Source organism: Carcharhinus amblyrhynchos, chromosome 9, assembly GCF_965287045.1.
Source record: "Carcharhinus amblyrhynchos chromosome 9, sCarAmb.v2.hapA, whole genome shotgun sequence".
NCBI classification, from domain to species: domain Eukaryota; kingdom Metazoa; phylum Chordata; class Chondrichthyes; order Carcharhiniformes; family Carcharhinidae; genus Carcharhinus; species Carcharhinus amblyrhynchos.
Window position 1 is genome coordinate 3,547,541 of NC_137332.1, and position 17,207 is coordinate 3,564,747.

The 17,207-nt window shown below is 45.4% G+C and overlaps 2 protein-coding genes across 2 annotated transcripts in view; one reads left to right on the top strand and one right to left on the bottom strand.

The window, feature by feature from the left end:
* Positions 1-3,690, top strand: part of msh4 (mutS homolog 4) — a 95,186-nt gene extending 91,496 nt beyond the window's left edge. The window contains exon 21 of the mRNA XM_080196449.1: positions 3,472-3,690. Coding sequence (XP_080052575.1) covers positions 3,472-3,690 — 219 coding nt within the window. The remainder of the gene's footprint in view (positions 1-3,471) is intronic.
* Positions 3,691-4,706: 1,016 nt separating this feature from the next.
* On the bottom strand, positions 4,707-11,523 carry LOC145348281 (ankyrin repeat and SOCS box protein 17-like). The gene is made up of 3 exons (XM_080196482.1): positions 10,314-11,523; positions 7,418-7,697; positions 4,707-5,072 (listed from the first exon to the last, which is right to left on the bottom strand). The coding sequence occupies exons 1-3, from the start codon at positions 10,841-10,843 to the stop codon at positions 4,866-4,868; spliced, it is 1,017 nt and encodes a 338-aa protein (XP_080052608.1). The 5' UTR covers positions 10,844-11,523; the 3' UTR covers positions 4,707-4,865.
* Positions 11,524-17,207: the final 5,684 nt, after the last annotated feature.

Genomic DNA, 17,207 nt, shown 5'->3' on the forward strand with positions numbered 1-17,207 from the left:
TCATCTCCCCCCACCTCACTCTCCCATTGCTCATTTAACAAGTCCACCTGAGTGACATCCTGCCCTCTCACTCTCACCCCCATTGGTCATTCAACATGTCCATCCCAGTTACACCCTGCCTTCACATTCAGACCATTGGTCTCCCAACGTGTTTATTTTAGTGACACCTAACCTTCACAGTCCACCCCCTTCCTCCCATCCCACCCCAATGGTCTCCCAAAATGTCTATCATCATGCTGCATCACTTTCCAACATCCAGGTGTAAAGTGGATTGGGTGTTTATTGTCATTGTCAATTTTCTCATCTCTAGTGTTTTTACTAGTTGTAATTGAGTGTTCAAAAAAATTATAATGTCCCTATCATTTTCACCTGGACATTGCTCACGCAGTATTCTGGAGTTACTAGCTCTGGTTGTATGTCTTCACGATCTAACTCCTAACCTCCAACATATCATGGAGGCTCCAGACTAAACATGGATGGTTGAGTATCTCTGATATTCTGTAGACTAATATACTTGGGTAAACAAAATTCATCTCCTTGGACCTATTTCTTCTGGCATCAGTAACAATAAGGAGCAGAAGTAGGTCTTTCAGCCCTGATCTCATAAAATAGTCCTCAACTTCGCTTTCCTGCCTCATCCCCATTACATAAGAACAAAGTTTACAAAATGTTGAGAGGAATAGATAGGGTGGACTCTCAGAGGCTATTTCCCCGGTTTGAAATGGTCGCTACGAGAGGACACAGATTTAAGGTGCGGGGAGGGAGGTTCAGAAGTGATGTTAGGGGTAAGTTTTTCACTCAGAGGGTGGTGAGTGAATGGAATCGGCTGCCGTCAGTGGTGGTGGAGGCGAACTCGCTGGGGTCTTTTAAAAGACTTCTGGATGAGTATATGGGGTTTAATGAGATTGAGGGTTATAGATAGGTCTGTAGGTTGGTAGGTGATGTGGTCGGCGCAGCTTGTGGGCCGAAGGGCCTGTTTGCGCTGTAGTGTTCTATGTTCTATGTTCTAACATAAGAAATAGGAGCAGGAGTAGGCCATCCAGCTCTTCGAGCCTGCCCCGCCATTCAATAAGATCATGGCTGATCTGGCTCAGTTCCACATTCCCGCCCTCTCCCCATAACCCTTAATCCCCTCTCTTATCAAAAACCCATCAACCCGCGTCTTAAAAATATTTAGCGAGGTAGCCTCCACCACTTCAACGGGCAGAGAATTCCAGAGATTCACCACCCTTTGAGTGAAGAAGTTCCTCCTCAACTCCGTTCTAAACCGCCCTTTATCCCTTTATCTTGAGGCTGTGCCCCCTAGTCCTATTGTCCTTTCTGAGCAGGAAGAGTCTCTCCACCTCTATCCTATCCATCCCATTCATCATCTTATACGTCTCAATGAGATCTCCCCTCATTCTTCTAAACTCTAACGAGTACAAGCCTAGTTTATTCAGCCTCTCCTCATAGCTCAACCCCCTTAACTCAGGCATCAGCCTAGTAAACCTCCTCTGCACTCCCTCCAAGGCCAAAATATCCTTGCGTAAGTACGTAAGTTACTTGTGTAAGTTAGTTTAAAAATATCTCAATTGAAAATACTTAATGACCCAACCTCAGCAGCCTTCTATGGTAAAGAATTTTACAGCTAATGAAGTACTTTTTGAAGTGTAGTCAATGTTTTTTGTAGGAGATGAACCATAGAACCACAGAAAGATTATGGTGCAGGAAGAGGCCATTCAATCCATTGTGTCTGCGCTGACCAAAAAAGAGAAGAAAACTAACTAGCTGCTCATTTTAATTTAATTTCCAGGACCTAGTCCGTCATCTTACAGACTACAACGCTTCAGATGCAGGTCCAGGAAACTTTTTGAATGAGTTGAGCATTTCAGCTTCAACCATTAAGTTAGACAGTGAAATCTAGACTCCCACTACCCTCACCATGTCCCCTCTGATCCTCCTACCTATCACCTTAAATCTATGCCCCCAGTAATTGACTGCTCAGCAAGAGGAAACAATTCTTTCCTGCCTACCCTGTCTGCACCCCTCAGTTTTGTACACCTTAGTTACATCACCCCATAGCCGGTATGGTAGCACAGTGGTTAGCACTGCTGCTTCCCAGCTCCAGGGACCTGGGTTCAATTCCTGGCTTGGGTCACTGTCTGTGTGGAGTTTGCACATTCTCCTCGTGTCTGCGTGGGTTTCCTCCGGGTGCTCCAGTTTCCTCCCATAGTCCAAAGATGTGCGGGTTAGGTTGATTGGCTAAAAATTGCCCTTAGTGTCCTGACATGCGTAGGTTAGAGGGATTAGTGGGTAAATATGTAGGGATATGGGGGAAGGGCCTGGGTGGGATTGTGGTCGGTGCAGATTCGATGAGCCAATGGCCTCTTTTTGTACCGTAGGGTTTCTATGATTCTATGATAGTTAGTCCTCTTTGTTCTAAGGAAAACAACCCCAACCTATCCAATCTCTTCTTATAGCTGCAATTTTCCAGCCCTGGCAACATTCTTGTAACTCTCCACTGCCCTCTCTCCAGATCAGTTATGTCCTTCCTGTAATTTGGTGACCAGAACTCAACATAAAGCTCTGGCTGTGGCCTAACCAACATTTTATACAGTTCCATCATTACATCCCTGCTTTTGTATTCAGTGTTTCATTCTATAAAGGAAGACATTCCATATGGTTCCTTGACCAACCAGTCCACCTGTCATACCTCTCTCAATATCTTTCTATTTATTGTGTATTCCCTTGCTTTATTTGACTTCCCTGAATGCATCATCTCACAATTTTCCATATTGAATTCCATTTTCCACTTCCCTGCCCACTCAACCAAACCATTGATATCATTCTGGAGTTGATGCTATCTTCTCCACTACCAACTATACGGCCATTTTTTATGTCATTTGCAAATTTCCCAATCATGCCACCCCCATTTATGTTTAAATCATTAACATATACAACAGGCAATAAAGGGCCCCAACACAGCCCTATGGAACACTATTGGAAACTCTTTTCCATTTGCAAAAAAAATCCATCAACCATTACTCTTTGTTTCCTATCACAGAGCCTATTTTGGATCCAATCTACCACCTTCCCCTGTAAGCCATGAGATCTCACTTCTCTGGTCAGTCTGCCAAGTGGTACCTTGTCAAATGCCTTACAGAAATCCATGTAGACAACATCCACTGCACTACCCTCATCAATCCTCCTTGTTAATTGCTCAAAAAATTCTATTAAGTTAGTAAGACACAATCCTTCCCTACTGCACTATGTATTAGTACTGCACTTATGAATATTCACCTGGATTATGGATGCGAGTCTCTGGAGTTGGAATTGAATCCACATCTCTGCAACACAGAGGTGAGGTTGTTACCTACTGAGCCATGGCTGGTAAAGGAGGTTGGTATGTTTTCCAGTGGATAGGAGATCTTGTAAACTTGCCCAGTGATTCTGTGGTGTAAATCTGACTCTTTGCTTTTTGCTGAATTGCAGTGTAAACAGAAGAACACTGTTGAGTCTCTGCAGCAGAGAGCAATGCATCATCTGGCCACCAGACTGGTGCAGGCAGCAAGAAACTCATGCCTTGATCCAGATCGCTTGCGGATGTACCTAATGGGTCTCCGTAAAAGATATGAAGCAGACTGCCTCGCAGCCCAAAAGTCTCCACAGACAGATACTTCCCTCTTAGAACAACTTGGCCCCAAACAGTAATGGAGTCATTAGTAATGTGATGTTTCAAAGCATTGTTGTTACCTGAAGGAAGTATTGCCTAAGCTTTGCTGTCAAAGAAAAGGTATTATTAATGTGTAGAGTTTTCAGTGACTTGCGGCAAGGAAGAGCGAGAATTGGGAGTTGCCACAAGTTCTTGGCAGATTTGTACCGTTCCACTGAGAGCCTCATAAGAATAACACCTTACTTTTAATTTTATCAAACTCACATGGAGGTTGCTGCATTTGTGTATTAGTTATCTATTAAACTTGTTAAAATCAGGACAGCTACTTAGCATCCTTTCAATGAGATTTATGTTCTGCCTTGTTACTTCTGGTTCAGAAGTAGAACAGTTGAAACTTGGGAGTTTGATTTCTTTAGTAATAAATTGTTGTTGGAAACTTTTTTTTAATCTTTGCTTTCTGCCTTCTGTCTCTATGTTCAAGCTTGTTTCCTCCTCCATTTCTTTCTGCCCTTATTTTACTCGAATATACCTTAGTCCTTTCTCTTATAATTGCTCAAATCTTTAAATTTCGTTGGTCACAGAGGCAGACTGTTGGTTTTGATGTTCACAAGGGCTGGATACCTCATTGTCTTCAGTATGCCATCGTCATCTCACACTGCAATCGATTTGTGGTGCAAATTATACTTGAGCAGAACAATGAGGCAAAAAAGTGCGGATAGGATGCTTGACTCCAATAATTCTGATCAATGGCCGGAATTTTACCGACACGCCCGCCCCGATTGTGGGAGTGGGCGAGGCTCGGAGAAAAGCATTCTCCTTTGGCCTCGGGCAGGATGATATGAACCTTGGGCAGACATGCCGGTAAAATTCCAACTGAGGGTCTCGACTTGGGTACAAGCTTAATTTATCAATGGTACGTTTTTGAATTTTAACTAATTTCAGATTCTTTGAAAAGTTTGAAAAACTTTTCTAACTAGTTGGTAAGGGGAACAATAAAACAGTTGCAAAAATTGCTGGAAATTCTGAGTTTATTGCATGTTGTGAAGTGATAGAACACGACGTAAACGCTGTAATAATGAATCGGTTCTTTTTTCTCTCCTGAAGGGTCGGGGTTTCTTTTTTTCTTCACTCTGTTGTCCCTGTCCCCAATCTGTTAAAACAGGCTTGCAGCCAAGAGAGAGGTAGGTGGGGAGAAGGGAGATCTTTTCACCTTTTATCTTTCCAAGTTCAAGTAATTCTGAAGTGATTTGGGTAGTGGCAGCAAGGATATTCCTCTAGGCAGCCCACTGTTGGTTAGCAGGCAGCTTCTAATAGACATTCTGCAGAGATGAAGGAGCTCACAAGGCTCTTGATATCTTGTCACAGGAATGTAATCCAGCCAGTTAGAAATGAGAGGTTTCCGTCTAAAGTCAATATACGCCTGTAAACAGAAGCAAGGAGAATGTGTTACACTGATATCAATTTTTTTTTAGCCTTGATCCTTTTCTGTATTTTTCCCATTTATTTGCTTTCCTTCCCCTTCTTTCCTGAAGGTGCTGGAAATTGCCTTGATTTGAACATTATCTCCCTTGTATTCAAATAAGACCTTGTTCTTTCCTCATCCCTGGAATCTTCTCCAGCCCCAGAACCCTTTCAGATCATGGTGCTTCTTGAGGAGTTCTAATTTTAATTATTGGTTGCCTGGGCCTTTAGGATCTGAAATTAACTCCACTAAGCTTCTCTCTATTTATCTCGCATTTAAAACTCCCCTTAAAACTTCCTTTTTGACCAAGCTTTTTGATATCTACTCTAATGTAACCTTATTTATTTAGTCTGATTTGCACTCTTGTGTAAAGGGCACCTTTTACTGTGTTAAAGGCACAACATAAATGTAACTTTTCATCTATTCTGAAGGAATGGTCCTGAGATAGTTGGGCTGGAATTTTACTGCCCCGCCCACCTCAGGCGAGATTTTATGGTCTCGGGATAAGCGAGGCCATAAAATCCTGCCCTTGATGGTTCTCTGGTACCTAGCTGATACCTGTATCTGGGTTCCCCTCTCTCCATGTCTTCCCCCTACCCAGTAGCACTGTGAGTGCACCTATACCTCAATGATTTAAGGCAGTGGCTCACCATCTTCTCAAGGACAATCAGGGATGGACAATAAATGCTGGACTTGCCAGCAATGCAGATATCCCATTCTCTCTCTGCATGTATGTACCTCTGTTTCTCTCTCTCTCTCCTTCCTAGGTAATGACATCAGGGATGAGGGACTTTTGTCATGTGAGATTAAAAAAACTGGTATTCTCCCTTGAACAGTGCGGTAACAGGGATATTAAACAGATGAGTTCAGAATGTCGGTGGCTTTAGTTTGAATAACTAGAGAACTGATCTTCTGGTAAGTGCATCTAACCAAATCTAAGACATGGGCAAAACAGATAGAGGAAATGAGAAGAAACACAGGATTCTTAAAATCTGGACCGCATTCCCTGAGCAGGGGTAGGAACGTACAAAAGGACTTGAAAATGACTAATTTGCAGAGTTATGTGGGGGACAATGCTGGGGTGTGGAACTATCGTGGGTAAAAGCAGTCTGAGTGTGAGGGGCTGTCAAAGTTACATAATTCCATGATTCTGTATACATCAATGGGGCACTGAGAGTCTACTATTGAATCTAAAACTCAGAGAATGCAGCCTCTTCTCTCTCCTCGCTGGAAAAGAATGCTCCAATCTGGTCTGGAATGGGAATTTTCATTAAAAAGAGCTTGTACCAGGTTTCCTTCAACACAGACTGCGTGGTGCCCCCAGATAAAGATAGGCTGGGACTTCCTATTTGGGTCCTTTGTAGAACATAGGACAGTACAGCACAGTACAGGCCCTTTGGCCCTCAGTGTTGTGCTGAGCTATGTCCAACCCAAGATCAAGCTATCCCACTCCCTATCATTCTGGTGTGCTCCGTGTGCCTATCCAATAACCGCTTGAAAGTTCCTAAAGTGTCCGACTCCACTATCACAGCAGGCAGCGCATTCCACACCCCAACCACTCTCTGAATGAAGAATCTACCTCAGACATCCCCCCTATATCTCCCACCGTGAACCTTATAGTTATGCCCCCTGGTAACAGCAAATTTTCCCTTAGTTCTGCATAATTATAACACAATATTTGCCACCTCTGTCTACCCATCCCGCCCCTCTGAGAGTAGCTCTGGAATTCCCTGGGCACTGTAATTCTGCCTACATTACATCTGGGAACTAAGCATTTTCCATGTGCACAGGAGAGAACCATCTGGCAAGTAATAACAACAGGAGTTTGCATTTCTGTAGTGCCTACAACATTGTTAAATGTTCCAATGTGTTTAGCCACAGCACTATCCCGCAAAATTTGACGTACGGCGACATTAAAATGACAGGTAACCAAAAGCTTAGTCAAAGAGGTGAGCTTTAATAAATGTCTTCAAGGAGCAGAGGGGCCTGGGAAAGAATTCCGGAGTTTATGGCTGAGGCATTTGAAAGCAAGGCTGCCAATGGCAGAGCAATGGAAATTGGCCGTGTATGAAAGCTGGAGAAGGGCCAGAGATTTTGGCGATTATAGGGAATGGAAGAGATTATGGCGAAGGAGAGTGAGCAAGGCATTGGCATGTAAAGAAGTAGAGGTAAGATCGGCGCAACTTGTGGGCCAAAGGGCCTGTTTGTGCTGTAGTTTTTCTATGATTCTAAGAAGCAAAGATATTAACCCCAAACAAAAAATGAATCTTTGTACATCTTGCACGGCCGCCAGCAGAACGTACCTTAATATGTGCGACATGTATTCGATACATCACTCTAACGCATAAACTGAGACACAGTTTTGCCTCAGCTATTAATTGTGTTGACTCAAGGTCATGCACCCTTCCTATTGATGTTGGATAGAAGAGAATGATGAGGACTGTGGACATGGGACTTTCCTCCCTCTCCAGTATCCCATACTGGAGTAAAATCTTCAGAATGTCTGACTGCCTGTTTTGAGCTACAAACTGTAAAGGGGTCACACCGCTCAATGGGCTTGGATTGTACACTGGTGTGAAGGTTCTGAAACGCAAACAGGAAATTCAGACACCCATTTAATAACAACATGTTAGAAGTAGCTTCTACTATAATTTATAGTTTGTTTCATAATTTAAAAAAGGAACGCTTGTTATTCAAATGCGCAGGACTCAAATGAACATTGATTCACAGATTATTGAATGTTATGATAGCTTTTGCATTTGAAGTTCTGCCATTTATTGTAATTTTGAAAGCCAAGTAAAAATAGGGGGTGGGGGGTAGAATTATTTGCTGCATAGTTCTATTATGCAGGTCTTATTCATTTTGACTTACTTGAATTTCTGAATTGCAGACATGAGATGAGTAGGAGATTACAATAAATAACAGGACCAGTTGCATTCTAAAGCACATTTCGTAGCAAAATGTCCCACGGCACTTTACAGGGGTGAATGCCACACCAAATTTGACACCAAGCCATATAGGGAAGCATTAGGACAAGTGACCCAGATCTTGTTTAAGAGATAGGTTTTAAGAAGAATCTTAAGGGAGGACAGAGAGGTTTAGGGAGGAAATTCTGCAGCTTGGGGAAGGGTGTGCAGATAGTTTGAATCATGGATGAACACCAGGATGACAGTTCATGCACTTGTTTTTGAAATCACACCATTTATTGCCCTTGCGAAAACCACGTATAAAGGGGAATACTTTCTCATGAAAGTTCTGTTCATGGTCTTCTGAATTTCTGACTAGAGCTCATCACAGATGCAACAAGAAGGACGTTTGAGGTAGAGCTCCGCTGTCACTTTGATTGGCAGTGGGGCTGCTTCACTGGAAAGGTTTGAGAAGGAGAAGATGCTTCCACTTGTGAGAGAGACCAGAAATAGGAATTATGAAAGTAAAACTGTCACTAATAAGTCCAGCAGTGAATTCAGGAGAAACAGAAAGTGGTGGGCATATGGAATTTGCTCTGACAGGGAGTGGTTGAGGGAAATAACAGATGCAGTTAAAGGGTTTAGACAGAGTAAATAAAGAGAAATTGTTTCCAGAGGCAGATAGATTGGTAAACAAAGGACACAGGCTTAAGGTAATAGGTAAAAAAAACCAGAGGCAACGTGAAGAAATATTTTTTATGCAGTGATAAGTGTTATGAGCTGCAATACCGTAAGGGCAGTGGAAGCAGATTCAAGAATAACTTACAAATGTGGAGATTTATGAGGGAGGAACAGATGTGGCAGCTCTTACAAAAAAAGGCCAGCACAAGGCTCGATGGGCTGGTACATTCAGGTCGTCACTTCTGCAACTTGCTTTTGGTTTAAAGAGTGCCAGAGAGAGGAGGAAGGAGGATCCCTCAGAGTGTATGTGACTTCCTTCCTAAACAATGTGCGCAATAAGCCTGTAAGAACATGTTTGGAAAGTTCTCAGTTGGACAAAAGTATTCCAGCTGGAGACAGGCTGTCTGGAAGAGAAAACAACAGCTATGTTTTGAGCCATGGAATAAACAGCAAATTGAATTTCTCTGGTTTAACTGTGTTTGGAATAGTTCCAGTGGGGGTTTCTTTTTGTTGCAATGGTCCAAACTCAGTGTCACAAATAAAACTGCAAGCTAATATTTATTTCCTGTTCAAAACTCAGGTGATTAAAAAAAACAGCAACTTGTATTTACATAGCACCCTTACCTTAGGAAAATGAAGTGCTTCGCAGGAGTGTAATAATGAACCATTATGCATAATTAACCATTATGCAGTAAAATATAATTAAAGCACACTCAGCATTAATATTATGGCCAGATACAGATTGTGGTATGAGTGATGGCTCAATGAATGACCCTCAGTTCTTGGAAGGTTATGCGTTCAAGTCTTAGAACTGAGCATGAGAATCTCTACTGATGCTCCAGTGTAGTTATTTAGAGAGTGCTGCCAAGTTTGAAGGGTCACCTTTAGGATGGGATATTAAACCAACGACTCATTCTCTCTCTTGGGTGGATGCAGAAGACCCCCATCAACCATTATTTAGAAAAAAGAGCAGGAGAGCTCTCCCCCAGTGTCACGCTCAATATTTATCCCTTTAACCACCACCACGTGCGACATGGTAGCACAGTGGTTAGCACTGTGGCTTCACAGCTCCAGGCACTTGGGTTCGATTCCCAGCTCGGGTCACACCGTTTGTGTGGAGTTTGCACATTCTCTCCATGTCTGCGTGGGTTTTCTCTGGATGCTCTGGTTTCCTCCCACAGTCCAAAGATGTGTGGGTTAGGTTGGTTGGCCATGCTAACATTGCCCTTTAGTGTGCTGAGATATGTAGGTTAGAAGGATTAGCAGGTAAATGTGTAGGGATATGAGGGTAGGGCCTGGGTGCGATTATGGTTGGTGCAGACTCGATGGGCCAAATGGCCATTTTCTGCACTGTAGCGTTTCTATGACTGGAGTCAGATTATCTGATCATTATCACATTGCTATTTGTGGAAACTTCCAGTGTGCAAATTGCTGCATTTCCTACATTACAACAGTGATTGCAATTTAGTAAGTGCTCAGTTAGCTACAAAGCATCTTCGGATGATATTAAGGGGCAGCAGCACGGTGGCACAGTGGTTAGCACTGCTGCCTCACAGATGTGAATTGTTTGATGGAAATTAGCACACACATTCAGCAATTGCCAGTAAATTACCTCCAGATCAATCCCAGCTGGTTTCCCCTATCTCCTAGAAAGCTGGCGGTTCTCTCCAGTAGTTTTTGCACCAACAGGGGGCTGACCTTTCGGGCAAACAGCCAGTACAGGATGGTGTTGATGCAGATCTCTGTGAATTCCAAGTAGAAGCTGAGGCTCCTCTTATCCCGGGGCCGGTGGATAAAATCGATGTAATCGGAGAGGAGGGAATCGAAACCCGGCGCGTCGACGTGGCGAAGGACATGCGACAAGGTGTGGTAAATGAGTGGCTCCCAGTTGCGGTACACCGGACCCAGTAACCTCTTGACTGCCACTTTCTCCAGCAGCTCCCCAAACACTGTCTCTCGCACTTCCAGCCCTTTACAGCACCTTTCAGCGTCGTCAGACATGCCCCTCCAGGACACACGCAGGAAGTAGGGTCTTAGCACCGAGTCTCCTCTCACTGTAGGTGACAGGACTCCCCCGGCTTCATAAAAAGCCTGAAATCCACTGTGACATCTTCCTTTGTTACATATCCTGGACCTTGACATAGTTCAAGTGACATCACAAAATATCCTAAAAGCATAAAGTACCTCAAATTCATAAATGGGTTTGATACGGTAGATGCTGGAAAAACATTATCACTTGTGGCTGGGAGACCTGAAAACTAAGGCATTTACAAGATTATCACTAATAAATCCAAAGGTGAATTCAGGAGGAAAGTCTTTATCCAGAAAGTGGCGAGAATATGAAGCTTACCCCAAAGAAGTAGCTGAGGTGAACAGTATTTAAGATGGTGTGTACACGAGGGAGAAAGGAATAAGATGAAATTCCAGTGGGCTTTGATGAAATATGGAAGGGTGTGTGAGTGGAACCTAAACCCCAGCCTGCTTCAGTTACACCTAAGTGGCTGTTGCGATGCTGAGAGTCATTTGTAATTGCTTTGCATGGAGTACAGACAGTTCCCGGGATTGGGTTTCTCATACCTACCTTTCCTTTCCATCTGTTCCTCTCATTTTAGGGTTGCAATTTTCAAAAGCAACAGTTTAATTCCCTTTTCCTAGCCATTTTCCTCATATTAAGAAGGGCAGATAAGATCGTAACACCATGAATTATTGCAACAGTAGTATGTGGCAGCAAAACAAACACCTTTTGGAAATCCAAAAATACTACATCTGCTGGTTCCCTTTCTCCATCCTGCTTGTCACATCCTCAAAGAACTCTTTAACAAAATTGTCAAACATCATAGAATCCTATAGAGGAGGCCATTCAGCCCATCGAGTCTGCACCGACAATCCCACCCAGGCCCTATCCCCGTAATCCCACCTATTTACTCCACCTGATCCCTCTAACCCACTCATCCTGGGACACGAAGGGGCATGATCAAAGCACCTGACCTGCATGTTTGGACTGTGAAGGAAACCAGAGCACCAGGAGGCAACCCACACAGACACGGGGAGAATGTGCAAACTCTGCAAATTCTTGACCCCATCTTTGGTTTGTGGAAGGAAACTGGAGCACCCAGAGGAAACCCAAGCAGACACGGGGAGAATGAACAAACTCCATATGAACAATGACCCAAGGCCGGAATTGAACCTGGGTCCCTGGTGCTGTGAGGCAGCAGTGCTAACCACTGTGCCACCCTTTTAAGACAATAGTTTCAGATCTAAATTCCTCACCTTCAAACTGAAATTGAAATTCTATCATGTTACAATCACTCTTCCCTCGAGGATCCTATACAACACAATCATGAATTAATTTGAGGCATTCAAGAAGATATGAGGTGATTATTGAATAGAAATAATGTGCAAGGATATGGGGAAAAGGCAGGGAAATGGCACTAAATCATAATGCTCATTTGCAGAGCTGGTCCAGACACTAATGGGCCAAATAGCCTCATTCTGCCTGGAGCAATTCTATGATTCTGTGTCACATTACACATTTCCTGGTTTAAAGTAGCCTGTTTCCTGGTTGCTTCCAGATCATGCTCGAAGAAACTGTCCAGTATAAACTATGAACTCAGCTTCCAGGATGCTTCTGCTAATTTGACTCATCCAATCTATCTATAACACTTGAAATCTTTCAAACATAAAAAATTAGAAGCAGGCGTAGGCCACTCAGTCACTTGGGCCTACTCGTTATTCAATAAAATCATGACCTGACTGGAACCTCTACTAACCCCATTAGCCTTTCAACCTCTTACTGCATCTTTCTTAAAATGCCCCATTATTTCTTGTCCTAGTGTAGCTACTGTCGGGAGGCCAATAAATCACTCCCACCAGTGACGTCTTTCCTTTGCTATTTTGTATCTCCACCCAAACAGATTTTACAGTTTGATCCTCCAATTTTTTTCACTGTTGTCCTTATATCATCCATTATCAACAGAGCCATTACAGTCACTTAAGACCTGCTCTTGTAGGCACAGTATTTCTGTGGTTAGTCTAGTTTTGTTTCTGATCAGTGGTAACCCCCAGGATGCTGATGGTTGGGAATCTTGAGTCAGTACTGAGTTCCTCAGGACACTGCCCCAGGCCTAAATATTTTCAGCTGCTTCATCAATGGCTTTCCTTTCATCAGAAGGTCAGAAGTGGGCATGTTTACAGGTGACTACATACCAGTCAACACCATTCGTGACTCCTCAGATACTGAAGCTTTTTCCCAGGTTGGATACAAAAATCACGAGGGGCCACAGGCTTAGGGTTAGAGGGGCGAGGTATAACTCAGATGTCAGAGGGAGGTTTTTCACACAGAGGGTTGTGGGGGCCTGGAATGCAGTGCCAAGTAGGGTGGTGGAGGCAGGCACGCTAGAGTTGTTTAAGGCTTACCTAGATAGGCATATGAGCAGACTAGAGATGGAGGAATACAAAAGATTGCTCTAGTTAAGGATCAAAAGTCTCAGGGCGTTCCTGGGAATCATTCCAAGGTCCAGGACTACGTGCTGAGGGCCGCGCTGAAGCTTGGAGCAGCCACCGCAAAGGCACAATGGGAAAAGGCCACACTGTAAGGCCTTTTAACGAAGGTAGACTGAGGGCCTGGGAACTGCAGAACACCCTCGACCTGCGGAGCTGTGTGCCAATCTGGGAAATAGTGGCACACAGTAATTTTTGAGGCGTGTATTTAGTTCTAAGGTCTGAAATATTAAGATTAATTTGTATAGAACTGTAAAAAGGTTTAATTCTGTACCGTTTGCAATTCAAAGACATGTAGATTTGCAATGGTTTATTTGAGATTTTTATGAATAAAGTATATTTTGGGAAAAATATACTTTATTTTGCTTCCCCCACTTTATAAAGAGTGCCAATGGTCAGTACGTTCATCCTCCCTGCAGTCTCTGCATGAGTTGCAAGAATCTTTAACCTGATGTCCTGGCTGACTGTTTTCCACTGTTACCTTCTGGATCCCCATATTTGCTTCATTCGTAGGCAAACTTCTTGTCCCTGACCACAGTCCAAATCTGGAATGTGGAGCCTTAGGGGTTGACTCTCTGAATCATAGAATCCCTACAGTGCAGAAGGTGGCCATTCAGCCCATTGAGCCTGCACTGATAACAATCCCACCCAGGCCCTATCCCCGTAACATAAGAACATAAGAAATAGGAGCAGGAGTCGGCCATCTAGCCCCTCGAGCCTGCCCCGCCATTCAATAAGATCATGGCTGATCTGAAGTGGATCAGTTCCACTTTCCCGCTTTCTCCCCATAACCCTTAATTCCCTTGTCAAAAACCTATCCACCCGTGACTTAATTATATTTGCAATATGTATCCAGACATAAGGAACGTCAGCTCCAAGCTTAATTACTTAATTAATTAATTACTTCATGTCGTTAGTGAGTGCCTAAACTGGACCAGATACTGGGCAAGACGACAGCTCAGTGACTATCACTGATTGCTGTGCAGACACATGGATTTGGGCCGGTGTCTATGGGAGTTTGCGCATTCTCCCCGTGCTTGCGTGGGTTTTCTCCGGCTGCTCCGGTTTCCTCCCACACCCCAAAGATGTGCTGTTAGGCTGAGTGGCAGGAATAAATTGTCCCTAAATCAGTTTCCCTCAATCTGGATGGCCATAAAACATTAGACAGGGGTCGTGGGTAGAGAGGTGGACTGGTGGTGTTGAGATGGTGGCGCGGGCTCGTTGGGCCGAAGGGCCTGTTTCCCGGGCTGATTTTGTTCTTTGTTCTTTCAATATATTTAGCGAGGTAGCCTCCACCACTTCAACGGGCAGACAATTCCAGAGATTCACCACCCTTTGAGTGAAGAAGTTCCTCCTCAACTCTGTTCTAAACTGCTCCCCCCTTATCTTGAGGCTGTGCCCTCTAGTCCTGCTGTCCTTTTCTGAGCGGGAAGAATCTCTCTACCTCTACCCTATCCATCCCTTTCATTATCTTAACCCCACACCTGCTGGAACAAAGTGCCCAGGTAACTTCCTCTGTCCCTGCTGCATCTCAATGACAGAAGCTCTGACTCCAGCTCATCAGCTTGGTGCTGACGTTCCTTGTGTGGATACATATTGCAAATATAGGCCGCCATTCTCCCGAAAGCACTGAATTAGCGGGAAAATGGTTCTAGGTTCCGACTGCTTTGTCAGTTCAGCTTCTCACCTGAATCTCTGCACTCTGTGCACTGCAGAAGTCCCAGTCATGAATATCATTAAAAACCCAGGGAGCAGGGCCGACTTGCGCTGGAGTTTGACAGTCCTGGAACTCTGCGCATGCGCAGTGGCCCCCTGATCTGTCAGTCTCCCCATTTGCTGACAGCTCGATTACTGGCCAGCCCGGGACCCCTACAGTGCTGCCCCTCCAGCCCCACCCCCCCCCACAACTCCTCCCCCCCCCCCCCCCCCCCCTCCCATGGCCCAATCATGGCCTCCACAAAATTCCTGGGTCAGCCCTGACCCCTACCCCTGTCCCGTCCCGGAGCGCCCCGATGTCCAGCCCATCTCCCTGATCAGTGCCAATCCGCCATCCCCTTCACCTTGGCAGACGTTCCCCCCCCCCCCCCGCCCCACTGACTCCCCTGGGGTCAGACCCCCCCCCCGGGGAGACAGACCCCTCGCTGGAAGGCCACTCACCGCCCAGCCCACCCCAATTGCTGCTCTCCCTCCATCCCAGATCGATCCTGTCTGCAGAATAGCAGTGGGACCCCCTACCCCCACTGATCACCCCCAGGCCCTGGCCACAATAGGCCTCACCCCCTTAGCACTGCCCGATGTCCGGTGGGCAGTGCCAAGATGCTCGGTGGGCATGGGCACTTTGCCCCTTGGGCAATGCTGGGGGCACAGGCTGGCACTGCCAGGGTGTTCATGCCTGGGGGCACCATCTCTCTCCCACCCAACCCCCTAGGCCCTGATTGTCCTCCCTCATTCTCGTGGGGTCTCCTGCTGGTTCCCCGAGTGTGGGGAGCGAGTCTAAACTCTGCTGGAATGAAGTACTCCTGACGAGTGGGAGATTCAATCAGGACCAGTAGTTCCCAAAAATTAGAGTTAAATGACATTTAAACATTACTTATCTGAGTTCCGCCGGTTCCCAGTGTGGTCTGACTGGTGACTGTTCCTGGCAGATGTGCAAATCTCCCCACCCAAACCTGTCAGAAAAAGTTGCAGGTCACGATGCGAGAATCGCAGCCATAATTGCTGCAGGACTAGAGGGCACAGCCTCAAGATAAGGAGGGGGGCAGTTTTAGAACGGAGTTGAGGAGGAACTTCTTCACTCAAAGGGTGGTGAACCTCTGGAATTCTCTGCCCGTTGAAGTGGTGGAGGCTGCCTCGCTAAATATATTTAAGACGCGGGTCAATAGGTTTCTGATAGACAAGGGAATTAAGGGTTATGGGGAGAAAGCGGGAAAGTGGAACTGAGCCACGACAGATCAGCCATGATCTTATTGAATGGCGGGGCAGGCTCGAAGGGCTAGATGGCCGACTCCTGCTCCTATTTCTTATGTTCTTAGCTACAACTCTTCATCTACCTGCCCATCCTTATTGTGTCTAATTCATTAGGTTTCAAGTTTAGAAACAGAATTCTCCTGGTGTCTACAGTTGTAAGAAGTCTCGCTTTCGGAGCCTCCAGCTCCTTCTTCAGGTGAGTGAGGACTTGTGTTCACAAACAGGGCCTGACAACACAGGGAGCGGGGCCTATTTGCGCTGGAGTTTGACAGTTCTGGAACTCTGCGCGTGCACAGTGGCCCCCCCCCCCCCCGATCTGTCAGCCTCCCCATTTGCTGACAGGTCGCTTGCTGGCCAGCCTGGGACCCCCGCAGTGCTGCCCCTCCAGCCCGTGCCTACCCCCTCCTCCCTCCCCCCCACCCCCCCACGGCCTGATTGTGGCCCCCACAACAGTTCCTGACCAACCCCCATCCCCGTCCTGGAACATCCCGATGTTAACCCACCCCACCCCCGATCAGTGGCGATCCACCACCCCCCCCCCCCACACCTTGACAGACCCCTCCCCCCACTTCCTGCTGTCTCCCTGGGCGCAGGCGTCAGACGACAGTGTTTGTCAGACCCTGAACACCAAGTCCTCACTCACCTGAAGAAGGGGATTGAGGCTCCAAAAGCTCGCGCTGCCAAATAAACCTGTTGGACTCTAACCTGGTGTTGTGAGACTTCTTACTGTGTTTACCCCAGTCCAACGCCGGCATCTCCACATCATGTCTACAGTTGTACCAGGTATTTTAGTTAAGTGGTGAATTTAGTACCGTACTTACATCTCCCCATACCCATTTTAAACTACTGCCCATATTTACACAGATAAAATCTTCTAACACTCACCAATCACCTAATTAAAATCCTGAACCCTCACCAGCAGCCGAAGGCTGAGAAGTATTTTTTACTGATTTGTGGGACCTGGCTGGCCAGTATTTATTGACCATCCCTAAACAATGATATAATACACAGCACCGCCATCCACTGCACTGAATCTCAT